Consider the following 17,879-nt stretch of genomic DNA (forward strand, 5'->3'; position numbering starts at 1 on the left):
GCAATAAATAACCCTGCTATTCCTGTTTCAAGTTGAATAAAGCTGGTTTTGCTGAAGTACTGAGTCTCAGCTTCATGTTCTGGGGTGGAAGACAATGACTCACACATAACAATATCTACACTCATGTTATTGTTTAATAATGTGGTTTCTGCTGATCTAATAAAAAGACATAATAGGCAGTGAAAATCAACCTGAAAATATCTGAATCACCTGTGACCAAAATACAATTCTCCTGTGGGATTTGGCACTGCATTTCTATATGAAGTGTACGTAGCATAAATGAATAGGTGGTTCTGTATCTATCATATATATTTCAATGGCTCTGGATACAGCCAAGAATGAGTCACCAAAAGAATGGGGTGACATGATGACATCATCAAAAGCCCCCTATAAAAATGGCAACTGTGATAAGTCTCACATTCTTTCAGTCTTTGTGTGGCTTAAAGCTAGCAGTCCTTTTAAGGATAGCAAGCTACTAAAAGACCATAAAATGAGCTGGAATCCAGGCAGGCACCATGCAGCATTACTAAATATATACTGTATATATATATATATATACACACACACACACACACACACACACAAAACACAGTGGATATAAAAAGTCTGCACACCCTTGCCAAAATTGGTTTTGTGTGATTAAAAATGAAACAAACAGAAATCCTATCACAATGTATTCCACCTTTACTGCAAAATTTCAATCTATACAAAGAAGGGGAAAACAAAGCAGAAAATGTTTAGTGAAAAAAAACTGAAAAAAACTGTATATATACAGTATATATCCATCCATCCATTCATTTTCCAACCCGCTGAATCCGAACACAGGGTCACGGGGGGTCTGCTGGAGCCAATCCCAGCCAACACAGGGCACAAGGCAGGAACCAATCCCAGGCAGGGTGCCAACCCACCGCAGTACAGTATATATTTTTATTTATTTTAATAGCTGTCAGGCTGGGATACAGGGAAATCTGCAAGTCTCCTGGTTATAGCTCTAGGTGTGACTGGAGATTTTGGTGCTCTGTTCTCAAACAGTTTTAATCCCTCAGAATTGTGTTTTTGGATCCTTGCAGCTCTACAAATGCACCTTTTGTTTATGACTACAGTTTAATGTTATACCGAATAGCTATGACACAAATGTGCAAACTGCAGAGCAAATTGTTACAATAACATAGTGGTTAATCAAAAAAAAAAAAAGTTTTATATGGCGTTTGTGCAGTGTCATCTTGCTGCCCAGGCAGTGGGATTAACTTTGTGAAATTGTAAACTGAGTGCATTAGCATTTTATGCTGTTCAGAACCACAAGTTACAGGGGGATTTTTTGTGTACCAGATTCATTTCATATCTCAAACTTTCACTTGTGCAAAACTGAAATCAACAAAAGCAACACCATGTTTTATGACCAGGAGTTGAGGTCCTAAACTATGGTGAAGTTATAAACTGGCTTTGACAGGGCTCCATATTCAAATGGACTAGTTTTTCTTTTACTTTGTAAGGCTTTTAAACAAAGAAATCTTTAGATATACCAATGGTATGCCAACCAGTTGGGTACTTACAACCAACTAGTTACATGTAAAAACCAGAGATTAAAAGTAAAGGAGTATTAGATACTAACAGAAGAAATGCAGAAGCTGTGAGACTCATGGTGACTGGTGTTGTAATGCAACTTGAATACACACCTTATAACCCGAGGAATTATATTTCACCTACTGCTAACTTATAATATATTTGAAATTGACATTTTTTTAAAATAAAATTACTGTATTGTACTATAAGGGTAGAAGTAATATTATCATATGTACAGTGAAAGTCATGCTATAGCTATTTAGTTTAATACCACATAATTGTCTTTCTGGCACAGCAGACTATTGCTTCTTAGTACAGGGGTATTTTTAGCGCAGACTCTAAAGTCTCAAGATTGATCTCCTCCCAGTCTACTGTCCATGCAGACTTTATATTGTTTGTATAGAATGGATTTAACCCTGTGTGACTACTGGAAGTCAAAGGATTAGTACAAGTTAAGGGTGAACAGAACTTTATTATCTCTCTATTAGAGCAGCTTTTTTTAGCTGCAGAGAAACAGTAGGGCGTCGAGACTTGATCTTCACGTTAAGATCACGGAAGACACTTAAAAGACCCGCGAGACTAAAGAGATTGACCCAGGACTGTCTCGCGATGACATAGAACATGAGATTCTTGCAAGACAAGCCCTACTTACAACCAAATAAGAGCATGGGCAGCAACACACTCAGTCGTGTTTTGGCTTTGAGCACACACAGATCCAGGGCTCAAATCGCATATAAAGTGTATAAGGACAATACGTTATAGACGAAACGTAGACGACTAAGCGAAGAAGAAAGCAGCGCGGAGAAAAGAGACTCAACAGCGCTGGAGACGCAAAAAAGAAAAAGAATAATCTAGGTGCAAATTCAGAAAATAAGGAAAGTAATTATCAGCCCGGAACAAGTGGAATTGAAAAAAAAAAGCACGCCCAATCCGGACGTTGGCGCTATACAAATGCAGAGCAGCTTAGAGATTATGAAAGTAATGACAAGTAATTATCAGCCCGGTACAAGTGGAACTGAAAAAAAAGCACGTCCAATCCGGACATTGGTGCTATACACATGCAGAGCAGGTTAGTGATTATGAAAGCAATGTAATTCGAAAGGCTCAAAAAAATAAATAAATAAATAAATAAAAGGTGCGATACACATGTGGAGAAAGTTAAAGAATATGAAAGTAGGAAAATTAGAAAGTATAAAAAAAAAGAAAGTAAAGATCACAGTAGCGCAAACAAATGGAAATTATTACTCGAAAAAGGGAAAAGGGAAAAAGGGAAAATGATCACCACAGACCAGGTGTCATTGAAACAAAAGCAGGATAAAGCAAGGTCAGAAATAAAAGACAGAGTAGAAAACAAAGTAAAATGTCATAAAGATGTTAAAAACAAGGGGGCCAAACACATGCAGAGCAGGTTAGAGATAATGAAAATTGGAATTCAAAAGCCTCAAAAAAACGTAGGCACGAAACACATGCAGAGCAAGATACAAAATATAAAAGCAGAAAAAAACGACAGTGTCAAAACAAAGAAAGTAAACATCGCATTAGCGCAAAGAAAGAGAAATTATTACTCAGAGAAATAATGAAAAAGTGAATAGAGATCGACTATATGGACATAGGTGATATGTCAGAAGTATGTAAATATTATAAGGCTTTGAAGTTTAAGTGAAGAGAATTTCAAAAACGGAGTTTACCTCACATGCATTTATTGGTTACTTAGCAAAAAAAATTATTAACTGCTGATGATGTAGATCGTTTTGTCTGGGCTGAAATTCCAAACAGAGAAACCTATCCTGAATTATGCTACAAAGTCATTAAACACATGTCTCACTGACCTCATTAAAAAGATTCAGCATATTGGGACTCGAAAGATTCCAAATATTGTTTTTACAGAAGTTCAGAAATAAAAGTGAAACTAATGAAATAGCAACAATTCAAAGAAAAAAAAATCTTAAAAGTGTGTATCCGGAAAAACAAAAACGGGGTTGGCAAGCAAGCAGGGGGCGAAGCCCCCTAGTTTTCCTTAAAGAATATAACTCCATTAACTTCAGCTGTTGGCACGTTATTTAAAAGTTTAACCTCATGTAGAGAACTGTACAGACATGCCAACACAACGAAAAATTTTGTATGAAACTTGAAGATCACTCTGGGCTCCTTTAATAAGTATGACGTTTAAGTCAGTTATTTGTTCACAACCAAAGCAAACAATCATATGTTGCTATGTTAAGCATTATTTAATTATGAAGAAAGTATTTTTCAAGGATTTTCAATGACATTTGAAATGCTACACAGAATTGTAAATCCTCCCAGTACTCAAAGAATGTTTTAGACATGTGGGACAAAGCAGGCATGTCTCTTATCAAGGCTGCCATTTGTATTACTGATGGAGAGGATTTTTAGCCATCATCAATAATGGCATTATGGAGACAATTTTCTATTTTCTAAACTTAAACCAGAAGAAGCTATGAAAGTTGGAAAGACATCTTTCATTAGAGTAAGTTTACTTATTGATTTTGTTAGCTGAAATAGTACTGTATATTACTTAATGCTGATGCCTCAAAGCTGCAAGTGACAGTGTGGCATTTACATGTCTTCCACTGTTTTTGTTCTCTTACACTTCAAACCCCAAACAAATGCATGTTATTATGTGGCCCAATGATTTTATAGGACATATCCCGATAAACTCTGCTGTGCAGCTACACTGTTCATTCATTGGTTTGTTTGAACCACAGAAAATGGTAATTAGAAACTGGGTGTCACAAACTCAGATACGTTTTCCAAAGGTCTTCGTTTGGGAAGTTTCATATAACCAAAGCATTTAATGAGACAGCATTTTAATAAGTGTTTATACAAATTTAAAAAAAAATAATTTATCTGATTTAAATTCACATTCTGGGCTTGCACATTTTCTAACCATTACAAGCCATTCAGTCCCTGTACAGGAGGAACAGGAGCTTGGTCCGCATAGTCGGTAATAAGTCGGACTTGTTTCCTGTTGAGGTTGGACTCTGCCAGGGCTGCCCTTTGTCACCGATTCTGTTCGTAAGTTATATGGACATAATTTCTAGGCACAGCCAGGGAGCGGAGGGGGTCTGGTTAGGTGACCTCAGAATTTCGTCTCTGCTATTTGCGGATGACGTGGTTCTGTTGGCTTCATTGGACAGTGACCTCCAGCTCTCACTGGAGCAGATCGCAGCCGAGTGTGAAGCGGTGGGGTTGAGAGTCAGCACCTCTAAATCCGAGGCCATGGTTCTCAGCCAGAAAAGGGTGGAATACTCTCTCCGGGTTGGAAACACATTACTGCCTCAAGTGGAGGAGTTCAGGTATCTCAGGGTCTTGTTCACGAGTGAGGGAAGAATGGAGTGGGAGGTTGACAGATGGACTGGTGTGGCATCCGCAGTAATGGGGGCTCTGCAACGGTCCGTCGTGGTGAAGAGAGAGCTGAGCTAAAAGGCGAGGCTGTCGATTTACCAGTTGATCTACGTTCCTACCCTCAACTATGGCCACGAGCTTTGGGTAGTGACCGAAAGAACAAGATTGCAGATACAAGTGGCCGAAATGAGTTTTCTCCGCAGGGTGGCTGGACTTTCCCTTAGAAATAGGGTGAGGAGTTCAGTTATCCGGGAGAGACTTGGAGTAGAGTCGCTGCTCCTCCGCCTTGAGAGGAGTCAGTTGAGGTGGTTCGTGCATCTGGTTAGGATGCTCCATGGACGCTTCCCTGGGGGCATATAAATAAAATTTTGGGTCGTATATATTGGGTGTTCAGAACATGGCGCAGTGGGAAACTTTAACTTTGTTTAAGGGTGGCCTTTTTCACTGCTGCACCGCTAAACACATGCAATGGAGTACATGCGTTAGTGGAGGTATTGAACAGTGAAAATGGACAGAGAACATTCTGAAACTGAAGCTGTAGCAGACAATAAAGCTGAACATAATGACACAGAAGAACTTTTGCCGAAAAAAGGAGCTGTGTCTGTTGTCTTGAGATACTTTGGTTTTAAAAGGTCAGATGTGGACCACTATGTTCAAATGTGTGAATATTGTTTCTATACTACTGGATAATACTGCAAGCCAAGTTGTATTTGTTTGATTTTTTTTCCAATACTGTGTAATGTACCTGGGTAATGTGTAATAGACTGACGACATGTTGACTTTATTCTCAACATTTCTACTTTATTCTCGCCCTTATGTCGAGACATGATCTTTACGTTAAGATCACGGAACACAGTTAAAAGACCTGCGAGGACCTTAAACATGAGACATTGTGCCAAGAGATTGACCCAGGACTGTCTCGCGATGACGTAGAACCTGAGATTCTTGCAAGACATACCCTAATTGCAATCAATATCAAATAAGACAACGGGGCAGCAAAACATTCAGTCCTGTAAAGGATTTGAGCACACACAGATCCAGGGTCTCAGCGCATATAAAGACAATACGTTATAAATAAAACGTCGACTAAGCGAAGAAGAAAGCAGCGCGGAGAAAAGAGACTCAAAAGCGTTGGAGAGAAAAAAGAGCAAAAAAGAAAAAATAATCTAGATGCAAATTCAGAAAATAAGGAAAGGAATTATCAGCCTTTGTGGAACAAGTGGAACTGAAACAAAGCACGTCCAATCGGGCTCAGAATTAAAAGAGAGAGTAAAACATAAAGAAGAACTTCATAAACACGTTCACAAATGTCGGCGAAAGTAGGAAAATTAGAAAGTGTAAAAAAAAGAAAGTAAAGATTGCAGTAGCACAAACAAACGGAAATTATTACTCGAAAAAGGGAAAATAATCACCACGGACCAGGTGTCATTGGAAAAAAAAAGCAGGACAAAGCGAGGTCAGAAATAAAAGACAGAGTAGAAAACAAAGTAAAACGTCATAAATTGGTTACAAAAACAAAGGGGCCAAACACATGCAGAGCAGGTTAGAGAAAATGAAAACTGGAATTCAAAAGACTCAAAAAAAAATGTAGGAGCGAAACACATGCATAGCAAGATACAGAATATGAAAGCAGAAAAAAATGACAGTGTCAAAAAAAGAAAGCAAAGACCACATTAGCACAAAAAAATAGAAATTATTACTCGGAGAAATAACTAAAAGGTGAATAAAGATTGAATATATAGACACAGGTGATATGTCAGAAGTATGTAAATATTATAAGGCTTTGAAGTTTAAGTCAGAGAAATTCAAAAACGTGTTTTACCTCACATGCATTTATTGGTTACTTTGCAAAAAAAAATATTAACTGCTGATGATGTAGATCGCTTTGTCTGTGCTGAAATTCCAAACAGAGAAACCTATCCTGTATTATGGTACAAAGTCATTAAACACATATCTCACTGACCTCATTAAAAGACTAAGCTTATTGGAACTTAAAAGATTCCAAATATTTTTTTACAGAAGTTCTGAAATAAAAGTGAAGCTAATGAAATAGCAACAATTCAAAGAAAAAAAAAATCTTGAAAGTGTGTATCCGGAAAACCAAACATGGGGTTTGGCGAGCGAAGCCACCTAGTACATATATATTATATTATATATACACACATACACAAACATATACACACACACACATATATGTGTGTGTATGCGTGTGTGTGTGTGTGTGTGTGTGCTGTCTAATTAATAGGGAAGCCGCAAATGAAGAAGAAAAACAAAAGAATAAACCATTTTCTACTCAAAAAATATATTTAAGTAAAGAAATATCATAAAAGAAAGAATGCAGCTGATTAGCTCCCTGTCAAGGTGTTGTTCCTGCCATGTGCCTATCCGATGATTACTGGGCTAAACTCTGGCTGCCCAATTAAGACGTTAGGAAAATGAATGGAAAAATGTAATAAACACAAAATGAATTAAAACTAGAAATAAATAAACCACAAGGAAGAAACTATCTTCAAAAATAAACAGCAGCTATTACAAGGACAAAATCACAAAAAGTAATTGACCCCAAAATGAATAAGACTTCTCTCAGGAAGATACCATGACTAATCTAATTCAAAAGCCACCTCAAGGAAGGGCAGCTGAAAACTACAGGCTACAAAATATTAAACACTCCAGCAGCTCGTCAAAGGCCAGGTATGTCTTTAAATAGAATGTTTAAAGGCACCAGACTTGCTTGATAGCTGACCTACTTAACAGGGGGTCCTGCTCCCCTAGGTTAAGTTAGAATGGCACAAGGAACAATATCATTAACAAATAATAAGGCAAATACAAAGCAATTCATAAAACAGAATGAATAAAAAAGTTAAAACTGCAAAAAAACAGAAACATCAAAGAATAATTCACAAATCTGAAACCAGACTGAGATGAAAACTAAACCTAAACAGTATACCAGGATTGTAAAAATAAAAAATTAAATAAACTGTACTTGAAAAATATCAGATTTTTCCTTCAGCATAATGCAGTATGAAACATAATGAATTATGAGAAAATATGGTTTGACCTTGAATGTATCTCATTTTACCAAACGGAGGTTTATTTCTTTCTTTTTATTTCTTTCTTTGTTAAGAAAATTCTTAAAAAATGTTCTCTTTTTTAATTTTAAATGCTTCATATATTGTGCTGTTCTAAGACACCAACATTAAAAAATAACAACTGAACAAGTTTAAATATCTGTAAATGAGGAATGTTGAATTTAACACAAACTCTAAAATTAATTTTATGTACTGTATGTCAAATGTGAACTTGTGACACAACTTATAGGCTCACTGAATCGTAATTCCACCCTAATTCGAGGGTTGGTACTGTTGCCTAATGCTTCTCCTTTATCCTCAACAGATCTTTTGCCTTTTGGTGTCCCAACACTTTAACATCGCTGTTTGTCATTATTCTTACAATATTATTTATATATATATATTTATATATATATATATATATATATATATATACATACACACACACACACACGCACACAGAGTATATCCCAAAGAGTACAGAAAAAACAAAAAATTACATTAGTGCAAAATCTGCAGAATTTCAATTCCATTGCTATGCGAGCATAAACAGTTATAAATAAAGTAACTGATTTTTATACTTAATTTTCCTTCATTACTTGTAAAGTCAACAAATGCAAAACTATTGTGCAACTGTCTAGGGAATCCATTCCCGGGAATTCGGGAATCCCAGGGATGACACAGTGCACGGGCATCTCACATGTGAACGGTTTTAGAACAACCGACACCTATTTTTAATAAAACTACTGCAATATGTTGACACAAATAAAAGACTAACCTTATCTACAAGCAGTTCATGCTGTCATACAAGTACATGTATCTTTAGTTGCGGTAATAAAAGCATAGAAAGCACAACGTCCTCACAGGTGGCGCAGTGGTAGTGCTGCTGCTTTGCAGTAAGGAGACTGGAAGATTGTGGGTTCGCTTCCCGGTTCCTCCCTGTGTGGATAGTGCTTTGAGTACTGAGAAAAGCGCTACAGTAATCCCTCCTCGATCGCAGGGGTTGCATTCCAGAACCCCCCGCGAAAGGTGAAAATCCGCGAAGTAGAAACCATATGTTTATATGGTTATTTTTATATTGTCATGCTTGGGTCACAGATTTGCACAGAAACACAGGAAGTTGTTGAGAGACAGGAACTTTATTCAAACACTGCAAACAAACATTTGTCTCTTTTTCAAAAGTTTAAACTGTGCTCCATGACAAGACAGAGATGACAGTTCCGTCTCACAATTAAAAGAATGCAAACATATCTTCCTCTTCAAAGGAGTGTGCGTCAGGAGCAGAGAATGTCAGAGAGAGAAAAAAGCAAACAAAAATCAATAGGGCTGTTTGGTTTTTAAGTATGCGAAGCACCGCCGGTACAACGTAAAGGTAGTCTTTCAGCATTTTTTAGAGGAGTGTCCGTATCCTCTAGGTCAGTGTGCGAACAGCCCCTCTGCTCACACCCCCTCCGTTAGGAATAGAGAATGTCAGAGAGAGAGAGAGAGAGAGAAAGAGAGAGAGAGAGAGAGAGAGAGAGACAGAGAAAAACAAACAAACAATCAAAAATCAATACGTGCCCTTCGAGCTTTTAAGTATGCAAAGCACCGTGCAGGAAGCATATTGCTTGATAAAGCAGCTGCACAGAATGGAGCAACGTGAAGGTAATCTTTCAGCATTTTTAGACGAGTGTCCGTATCATCTAGGGGTGCGAACAGCCCCCCTGCTCACACCCCCTCCGTCAGGAGCAGAGAATGTCAGAGCGAGAAAGCAAACAATCAAAAATCAATATGTGCTGTTTGATCTTTTAAGTATGCGAAGCACCGTGCTGGAAGCATATCGCTTGACAAATCAGCCATATGTAAGCCCAGCAAGAAAGAGAGCAATGTGAAGGTAATCTTTCAGCGTATATTGAGGAGCGGCCATATCTTCTAGGGGTGCAAACAGCCCCCATGCTCACAATATATTTGAGTTTTATTTAATACGTAATATGCGCTCTGGTTGGGTAGCTTCTCAGCCATCTGCCAATAGCGTCCCTTGTATGAAATCAACTGGGCAAACCAACTGAGGAAGCAATCCGTGAACCAGCAAAAAATCCGCGATATATATTTAAATATGCTTACATATAAAATCCGCAATAGAGTGAAGCCGCGAAAGTCGAAGCGCGATATAGCGAGGGATTACTGTATATAAATAATGAATTATTATTAACGTGTCCAGCGTGCGGTCGTCCAGGCACCTTCTTGCAGAAGTACGCCAGCCGCTGAGAAAGCACGCTCTGCCTCCACTGAAGTATGCGGCACAATCATCCGATACTGATACACTTGTTCTAAACAACGCCCGCGCTTGCCGTTGCTCTGAAACACCGCCATTTTAGCTTTTACTGATGCATCCAGTTTCTTGTCATCATTCTGTGATGGCAGGTTTCTTGGCACAGATAATGCAGATGCAACAGACTGACGCATTGCAATTTCAAGTTGCTGTTCAAAGCTGTTGTCTGATGAAGTGCAAGCTGCAGCAATGGTTTCACCTTAATTATTTTCAACTATAACTCTGTTATTTCTTGATCGATTTTTACACTTTTACAAGCTATATATGCGAGCTTGGCCGTTCCTGTTTTCCCGGGAATTACAGCAGTTTCATTCCCGGGAATGCGGGAATGAAAAATGTCCCACAACTATCTCCAATGAAAGTAAGGATTATTTTAAGGGATTTAACAGAGAAAAGAAACTTTAATATTGTCAGTTGTCTTGACTTATGAATAAGAACAGATAACATTATTTTTGTTGTTATATTAGATATTAGAGAAGGGAAGCTTCAGAGTGATTCTATGAAAATAAAGAAAATAGCAGAAAGATGTTAAAGAAACAATTTTTTATTTTCTCAGCCTTAACCAAATATATGACTATATAACATTCTATACAAAGTTTTTGAATGCAGTAGTAATGTATATGTTTCATTTAATAGTTTATTTATGATTTTCAAAGAATCATTTGCTGTTCATATAATCATTAAAATCTGCTTGAATTAAATTACTGTTATTTACATACTATACTATTTATACCCTACGTGTTAAAAATAAATTGTTAAATGGTTTAGTTTTAAAAGATTCACTTTCACAATAATCTCAATATTTATACAGTGATGTGTCTAAAAATATTAAAAGCAAGTTTGCATGAGTAGACTAGTCAGTGTAGCTAAATAGAGAGAGATGGCACTGATTAGGAGGATAATGGCAGTCAAAAATGTTTATTTTTCTAACTATTAAGTTTCTGAACCTGCAAGATTAAAACAAAGTCAAAGGATGCTAAAGCCTGTCCTAGTAGCAACAAACATAAGCCAGGACCCATCTTTAGGGCAATTCAATATAGGGCATGTAAACATTCATTTCTCACAAAATTCAGATATTCAATCTACTTCTTATACTGTATTTTAAAAAGGTATACTTGTATCATGTATATTAGATACAGCAACTTACCAGGCTATCAAGTTTGTGTATGAACTTTGAATTTATTTAAGTATGTATTACAGTAAAATTGAACAGAAATGTCAAAATGTAAATATTTACTTTTTTTCTTTCAACTTTTAAGAACATGATAAAAAATAAAGCCTACTCTTATGCTAAATTGTGTTTTGCATCCATTAGGATACTTTTGGCTTCATGGTTTGGTATCTTTTTGAGATTTTTAAACTATAATTTTATAATTTTAAATAAAATGAATAAAAATGCTATAAAAAATTTAAGGTTATAAGAAAGCTGGCTTCTGCAAACAAAACTATAAAAAATGTTTTGTTTTTTTTTTTTTTTTTCTTTTAACAATTTACTAAAATATGGTAAGCCATATTTGCATGTGCAAGAAAAGCAAGGGAATTTTAAAACATGTAATACATATAACATGAGAGCTGTAATATAGTAATATATATTTTAGCTTATAAAGTACATTATTAAATATAATTACAGTATGTAGGATTGTATTTATTTAGAAACTGTTGTGCAGTCACCCAAATTATGTGAAACTTGGTTGTGTCAAGACCGGCAAACCTGGAAAAAAGAAATGTATAATGATAAAAGCCTGAAATTTTGTATAATAATTCTGCTTAGTGCGTTATTACAAAACTAGTAATGTTTCTATTTTGCATACTTCAAAAAAGTCCCACCATTGTCCCTGTCAAAAAGTAATTCAGACTAGATGGGGAGGTCTTCTAACAGCCTGTAGTTTTCACGTTGGTAATTATGAAATGCTTTGAATGTCTGCTTATAGACCACATCTGCGGCTGTTTACCCTGAGACATGGATCCATTTCAGTTTGCATACCGGGCCAACAGATCCACAGATGATGACATTTCCCAGGTATTACACTCTTATCTTTCCACGCTGAACACTTTAAAAAGGATGCGCAAGGCTGTTTATTAACTTTAGCTCAGCCTTCAGTATAATTGACCCCACCAGACTTGCAAAAAAATTTCTGAATCTACATTTCAGCTCCACCCTATGCACATGGATCCTGAACTTTTTGTCTGCCAAACCCAAAGTAGTCAAGGTGTTAAAACATACCTACAGCTTTATTACCCTGAATATCAGCACCTCCTGGTATGTGTTCTTAGTCCCCTGCTGCATTCAATATACACATATGGTTGTGCAGCCAGGTACAGCTCAAACACCATTTTAAAATCTGTTGACACAGATGCGGTAGGCCTCATCAGCAAAAACAATTCGAAGTCTTACCCAGACAAAAGTGCTCATAGTGGATTTCAGCAGGTAGAAAGAGAAGCAAAGAACTGAGTGTACACCTCTGTTCATTAACTGCAGTGGAGGGGCTTAAGTGTTTCAGAAACCTGGGAATCAACATTAGGAGTGACTTAGCATGTAATAGACACGAAGACATTGTTGAGGAAAACAAAACAGCACCTTTACCATCTCAGGCAACTGAAGATTTCCAGAGTATCATAAAGAGTTGTGAAGTCCTTCTACCATGCTGCCATTGAAAGTATACTGGTAGGATGCATCATTGCCTGATATTAAAATAGATCAAAAAAGGACCATACAATGCTGCAGAGAGTTGTGTGCTCAGCTGAATACATTATGGGGCTACCAATACCATTCCTATTGGGCCTAAATACAAAAAGGTACAATACCAAGGCAACCAGAATCATGAAGGACTCCTCTCCACCATTCTACAGCCAGTTTAAATGGTTAGGAACTAGTAGGTGCCTACATTGCCTCAAATCAAGAACATGAAGACTGAAAAAGAAGTTCATATTCCAGGTGATAAAAATAACTGATAGTCATTTTATTGGACATATATAATTTATATTTAACTACTTTCTTTATTGAAAAATTATTTAACAATTATTATAACTCTAATGTGTTATGTATACAATTATAGTTACTTAAGTAATTTTAACTGCACATTTTAAAATTTAACATTAATTTTAAATGTATACTTTTTAATTTTACTGCAGAGTAGGGGCTGCACACTAAGCTGAATTTCACCTTATACCTGTGTGTGTGTGTGTGTGTATATATCTATATATATAATTCACTAAGCCAGAAGACAAGTAGCCACCCATGGAAAGCACGCCGGAAGGGGCGTGGATTCACTAAGCCGCCGACAAGTAAGACACCCATGGCGCACGCAGGCCGTCATTTCTGTTTGTCTGTGCCACAGTCCACATGCAGCTCTGAGCCACGTTGACTTTTCATTAGTCAACCTCAGTGGAACCTTGGTTCACACAGAGGCAGCGCCAGAGAGAGACAGAGGCGCACACACAGGCAGCGCGAGAGAGAGACAGAGGCACACACAGGCAGCCCGAGAGAGAGACAGAGGCACACACAGGCAGCCCGAGAGAGAGAGCTGCGCACACACAGGCAGCGCGACAGAGAGAGCCGCGCAATCCTTTAAAACTGAGGTTAAAACACAATGAAGGAAGCAGTCTTTAAAAACCAATATGCCCTGTGCCTCTTTTTCATTAGCGTCTCACCTGCTTCACCGCCCTGCAACAGTCGAGACGCTTTCTCAGCAGCTGACCTTCTCTGTGCCTGACTCCACTACTGTCAGTCGCCTGATTAAAAATGGTGAACTCCTGCAATGTTACTATCTTGGTTGGCTTTTAAATAAAGTTCGGATTTGTTCAAATGTTCCTTTTTTTCCCCCTGTGCTTAAAACTCATTTAAAAAAAAAGTGTTTATACAACTGCTGCAATGTTACAGAGAGAGAGGGCTCGCCTGCTTCTGAGAGACAGAGGGGGAGGGGGCTCCCGTGCTGCTGAGAGAGAGAGAGGGCTGGGGAGGCTCGTGTGCTGCTGAGAGAGAGAGAGGGCTGGGGAGGCTTGGGTGCTGCTGACAGAGAGACCCTTCTCATGCAGCTGAGCAGGGAGCCTGGGTTTTTTTCCCCCTGTGCTTAAAACTCATTTAAAAAAAAAGTGTTTATACAACTGCTGCAATGTTGCAGAGAGAGAGAGGGCTCGCGTGCTTCTGAGTGACAGAGGGGGAGAGGGCTCGCGTGCTGCTGAGAGAGAGAGAGAGAGAGAGGGGGGGGGGGGGGGGGGGGGGGCTGGGAAGGCTCCTGTGCTGCTGAGAGAGAGCCTGCGCGTGCATCTGAGCAAAGACAAGTTCCTGTTAGATTTGCCTTTGCAATGACAATTAATAAGGCACAGGGCCAAACTTTCAAAAAGATGTGAATGTATCTGCCAAAACCAGTTTCAGTCACGGACAGTTGTATGTTGCTCTCTCCAGAGTTCCATCTTTTCATTAATTATATATATATATATATATATATATATATATACACATACATACACACATATATACGAGGGGGGACCCAAAAATAACCGGAATTTTGTTGTTGTTAGGTTGGTACTTGTAGTACGTGGTGCAAGCGTCGTTTTTTTTCGATGGCCGATTATCGTGAGCAACGCGCGGCAGTGAAATTTTGTTTTCTTCTTGAAAAAAGTGTTGCAGAAACTATTGTTATGTAAAAAAAAGCTTACAAAGAAGATGCTATGGGTAAAAGCCAAGTCTACAAGTGGTTTGGCCGCTTTAAGAATGGTGAAATGTTGATTGAATACCACCAACGCCCCGGGCGTCCTTCAACATCACGAACTGATGAAAATGTCACCACAATCCGAGAATTAATTTATGAAAATCGACGTAGGACCATTGACGAACTTGTTAAGATTACCCAGTTGTCATGGAGCTCGGTTCAGCGAATTTTATCGCAAGATTTGAAAATGAGAAGAGTTTCTGCAAAATTTGTCTCGTGATTGCTGACAGCAGATCAAAAAGAGCGTCGCCTGGAAACTTGTCGTGAAATGAAGGATCAGTTTGACAATGACCCAGATTTTTTTTCCAAAATTATTACAGGAGATGAATCGTGGTGCTACAGTCATTGGAAAACCGCGAATTCTCCTCGAGCAAAAAAAGCTCAGCAGATGAAATCAAAAGTGAAAACAATGTTGATTTCTTTTTTTGATGTCAAAGGTCTCGTGCATTATGAATTTGTTCCAGCAGGTCAGACTGTAAACCAAGCATTCTACCTATTGCGCAACAGTGTGAGAAGGAAACGCCCTGACTTGTGGGAGTCGGGCGATTGGTTCTTTCATCATGACAACGCTCCATCTCACACTGCTCTCAGCATTCGCCAATTTTTGGCAAGAAACGGTATGACAACACTGAACCACCCACCCTACTCACTGGATTTAGCTCCATGTGATTTCTTTTTGTTCCCTTGGTTGAAAAAAGACTTGAAAGGAAGGCGTTAGCAAGATGTCGAAGAGGTAAAACAAGAAACGACCAGAGCATTAATGGGCATTACTTCAGACGAATTCAAAAAATGTTTCGAACAATGGAACAAACGGTTAGATAAGTGTATTTCCGCCAATGGAGAGTTCTTTGAAGGAGACTAATTGTAGTTTGTACAGAAAATTAAATTAAACACGTTTCAAAAATATTTCCGGTTATTTTTGGGTCCCCCCTCGTATATGTGACAAATAAAATCTAAAGCTCTTCTTCTACACATTTAAATTGTTAACATCCATACTGTAACAGTTAGTACAAAATTTAAAGATATCCACACAAGCTCTGCCAACAAAATAAAAAAAATACATATGAAAATCAATGTGTATGATTTAAATAGCTTAAATCTGAATAGGGGAAGCATTTTTTTTTTTTACATTTTTAGAATTTCTAAATTCACTTACTTTGATCTTTGATACATACCTCTCCTTTGGCATTGGATTCTTCAACCACATTAAGGAATCTTTTAGTCTGTTCTAATGTTGGAGGGCAGAAGTCATCAATTTTTATGTGGTGTAATGTCAAATCAGGACATGTGTCATGGTACGGAGGCTTACGTTCACAAAGTGTAACCAAATGCCGAATTCCATTGTCTAATAAAAACTGATAGTGGGCAGGCAGCCGAGGCAATGCCATTCCAGCTAACTTTTTTGGTTCAATCCAGGAAAAGTTGTGTGGAGCTGCAGAACTCATGATCTATACAGTCTGTATGGGGAAATGAAGAGACAAAAAATCAATACACCTCCAGGAGCACCTAAACAATACAAGTAGATATAATTGTTAGACAAATTATGGTAGTTAAAAAAGGACTAATGTAATAGGGATTTAATTTACCTCCTACAGTAGTTACCTTAGGGAATAAATGCATTGTAGGACTGTTATGATGAGCTCAAAACAGGAAAGCCATTACCGTCAAAAAACCTTACCTAACATAATAATAATTTTAACCAAAAGAAGGGAAAAAATAATGAGATATAACTTTAATTAACAAAACATGCAACAAAAATTAAAATTAAGAGTCAAAGTTCAAAAGTCCAGATTTAAAAATCCTAAATACCAACACTAAATCATCGAGAAAGTCTAAAATACTAAATGGTTCAAAGACAGCAAACTTTGCAACAAAAGGAGAAGCACAAAAGGGAGCCAAAGAATGCATTTGCAGATACAAACTAATGCCACAGCAACAAGGATTATACAGAGCCTCTCAGGTAACTGCAATAGCCGATAGTAATAATTGATTAAGTTTGGGGTAAGGGAGCAGGGATTAAAAAAAAAAAAAAAAACTCAACACAGAACAAAGCAATAGACAAACCAATAGCAAGTGAGTGGTGATGACGAAAACAAAAAACATTATAAAAGGCAAAATGGAAATCCTAAAAATAAAGGTTTGAACAGGTAGCGCATACATGGCTTGCATAGAGCCTTTACATAAACAATTATTAAAACTTAATACCCACTTTTCAAATTATAGCACACTTATATATAATAAAGTCAAAATTAACAAACATTTCTCTACAAAGAGACAAACTTTTAAAGAATTGTATGTTAATAAATTCCCCCCCCCCCCCCCAACAATTTCAATCATCCTTAATCAGAATGTGTGTGTGTGTGTGTGTATTGTGCTACAAGAAAAAATAAGCAATACAAACACAAAAAGACGTCAATCAAACGTCATAAAGCAATATGGATGATACAGTAGATGTACAAAGCAATTTACACTTCATGTCAGAGTAATCATATTGTAAATATGATTCAATTAATATCACAAATGGTAAATTTCTCTCTTTCTGGAATTCAATTTCCAGCACTTGAATAAGCAAATGTAGAAAACCTGTATCAAATTACAAGATTAGACACTCTTGTATATACATTGATAGGACTGCGAAAGCATTTTGTTTGTGCATGCTTGCCGTGCTTTTCAAAACCAGTCATATAAATGATTCAGGAAGGTGATGTCCGACAAGAAATCAGGGCAGCTGGTGCACAGCCACTTCTGAATTAACAAAGAATGTTTTTTTTTTTTTTAAATACACAAATGAAATTACTTATTGGAATTCATCATGCCTTGCACAACAACTTCTACATCTCTGACAAGCATACAAGTCCT

At 37.5% G+C, this 17,879-nt stretch overlaps 1 protein-coding gene across 2 annotated transcripts in view; it reads right to left on the reverse strand.

Annotated features, from left to right (window-relative positions):
- Window positions 1-17,879, reverse strand: part of dusp23b (dual specificity phosphatase 23b) — a 96,556-nt gene that overhangs the window by 22,196 nt on the left and 56,481 nt on the right. For both annotated transcript variants that reach the window (XM_028797381.2, XM_028797382.2), the window contains exon 2: window positions 16,196-16,477. In XM_028797381.2, the coding sequence (XP_028653214.1) occupies window positions 16,196-16,465 (270 nt within the window). In that variant the 5' untranslated portion in view covers window positions 16,466-16,477. The remainder of the gene's footprint in view (window positions 1-16,195; window positions 16,478-17,879) is intronic.

This window comes from Erpetoichthys calabaricus, chromosome 3 (assembly GCF_900747795.2).
Source record: "Erpetoichthys calabaricus chromosome 3, fErpCal1.3, whole genome shotgun sequence".
Classification (NCBI taxonomy): domain Eukaryota; kingdom Metazoa; phylum Chordata; class Cladistia; order Polypteriformes; family Polypteridae; genus Erpetoichthys; species Erpetoichthys calabaricus.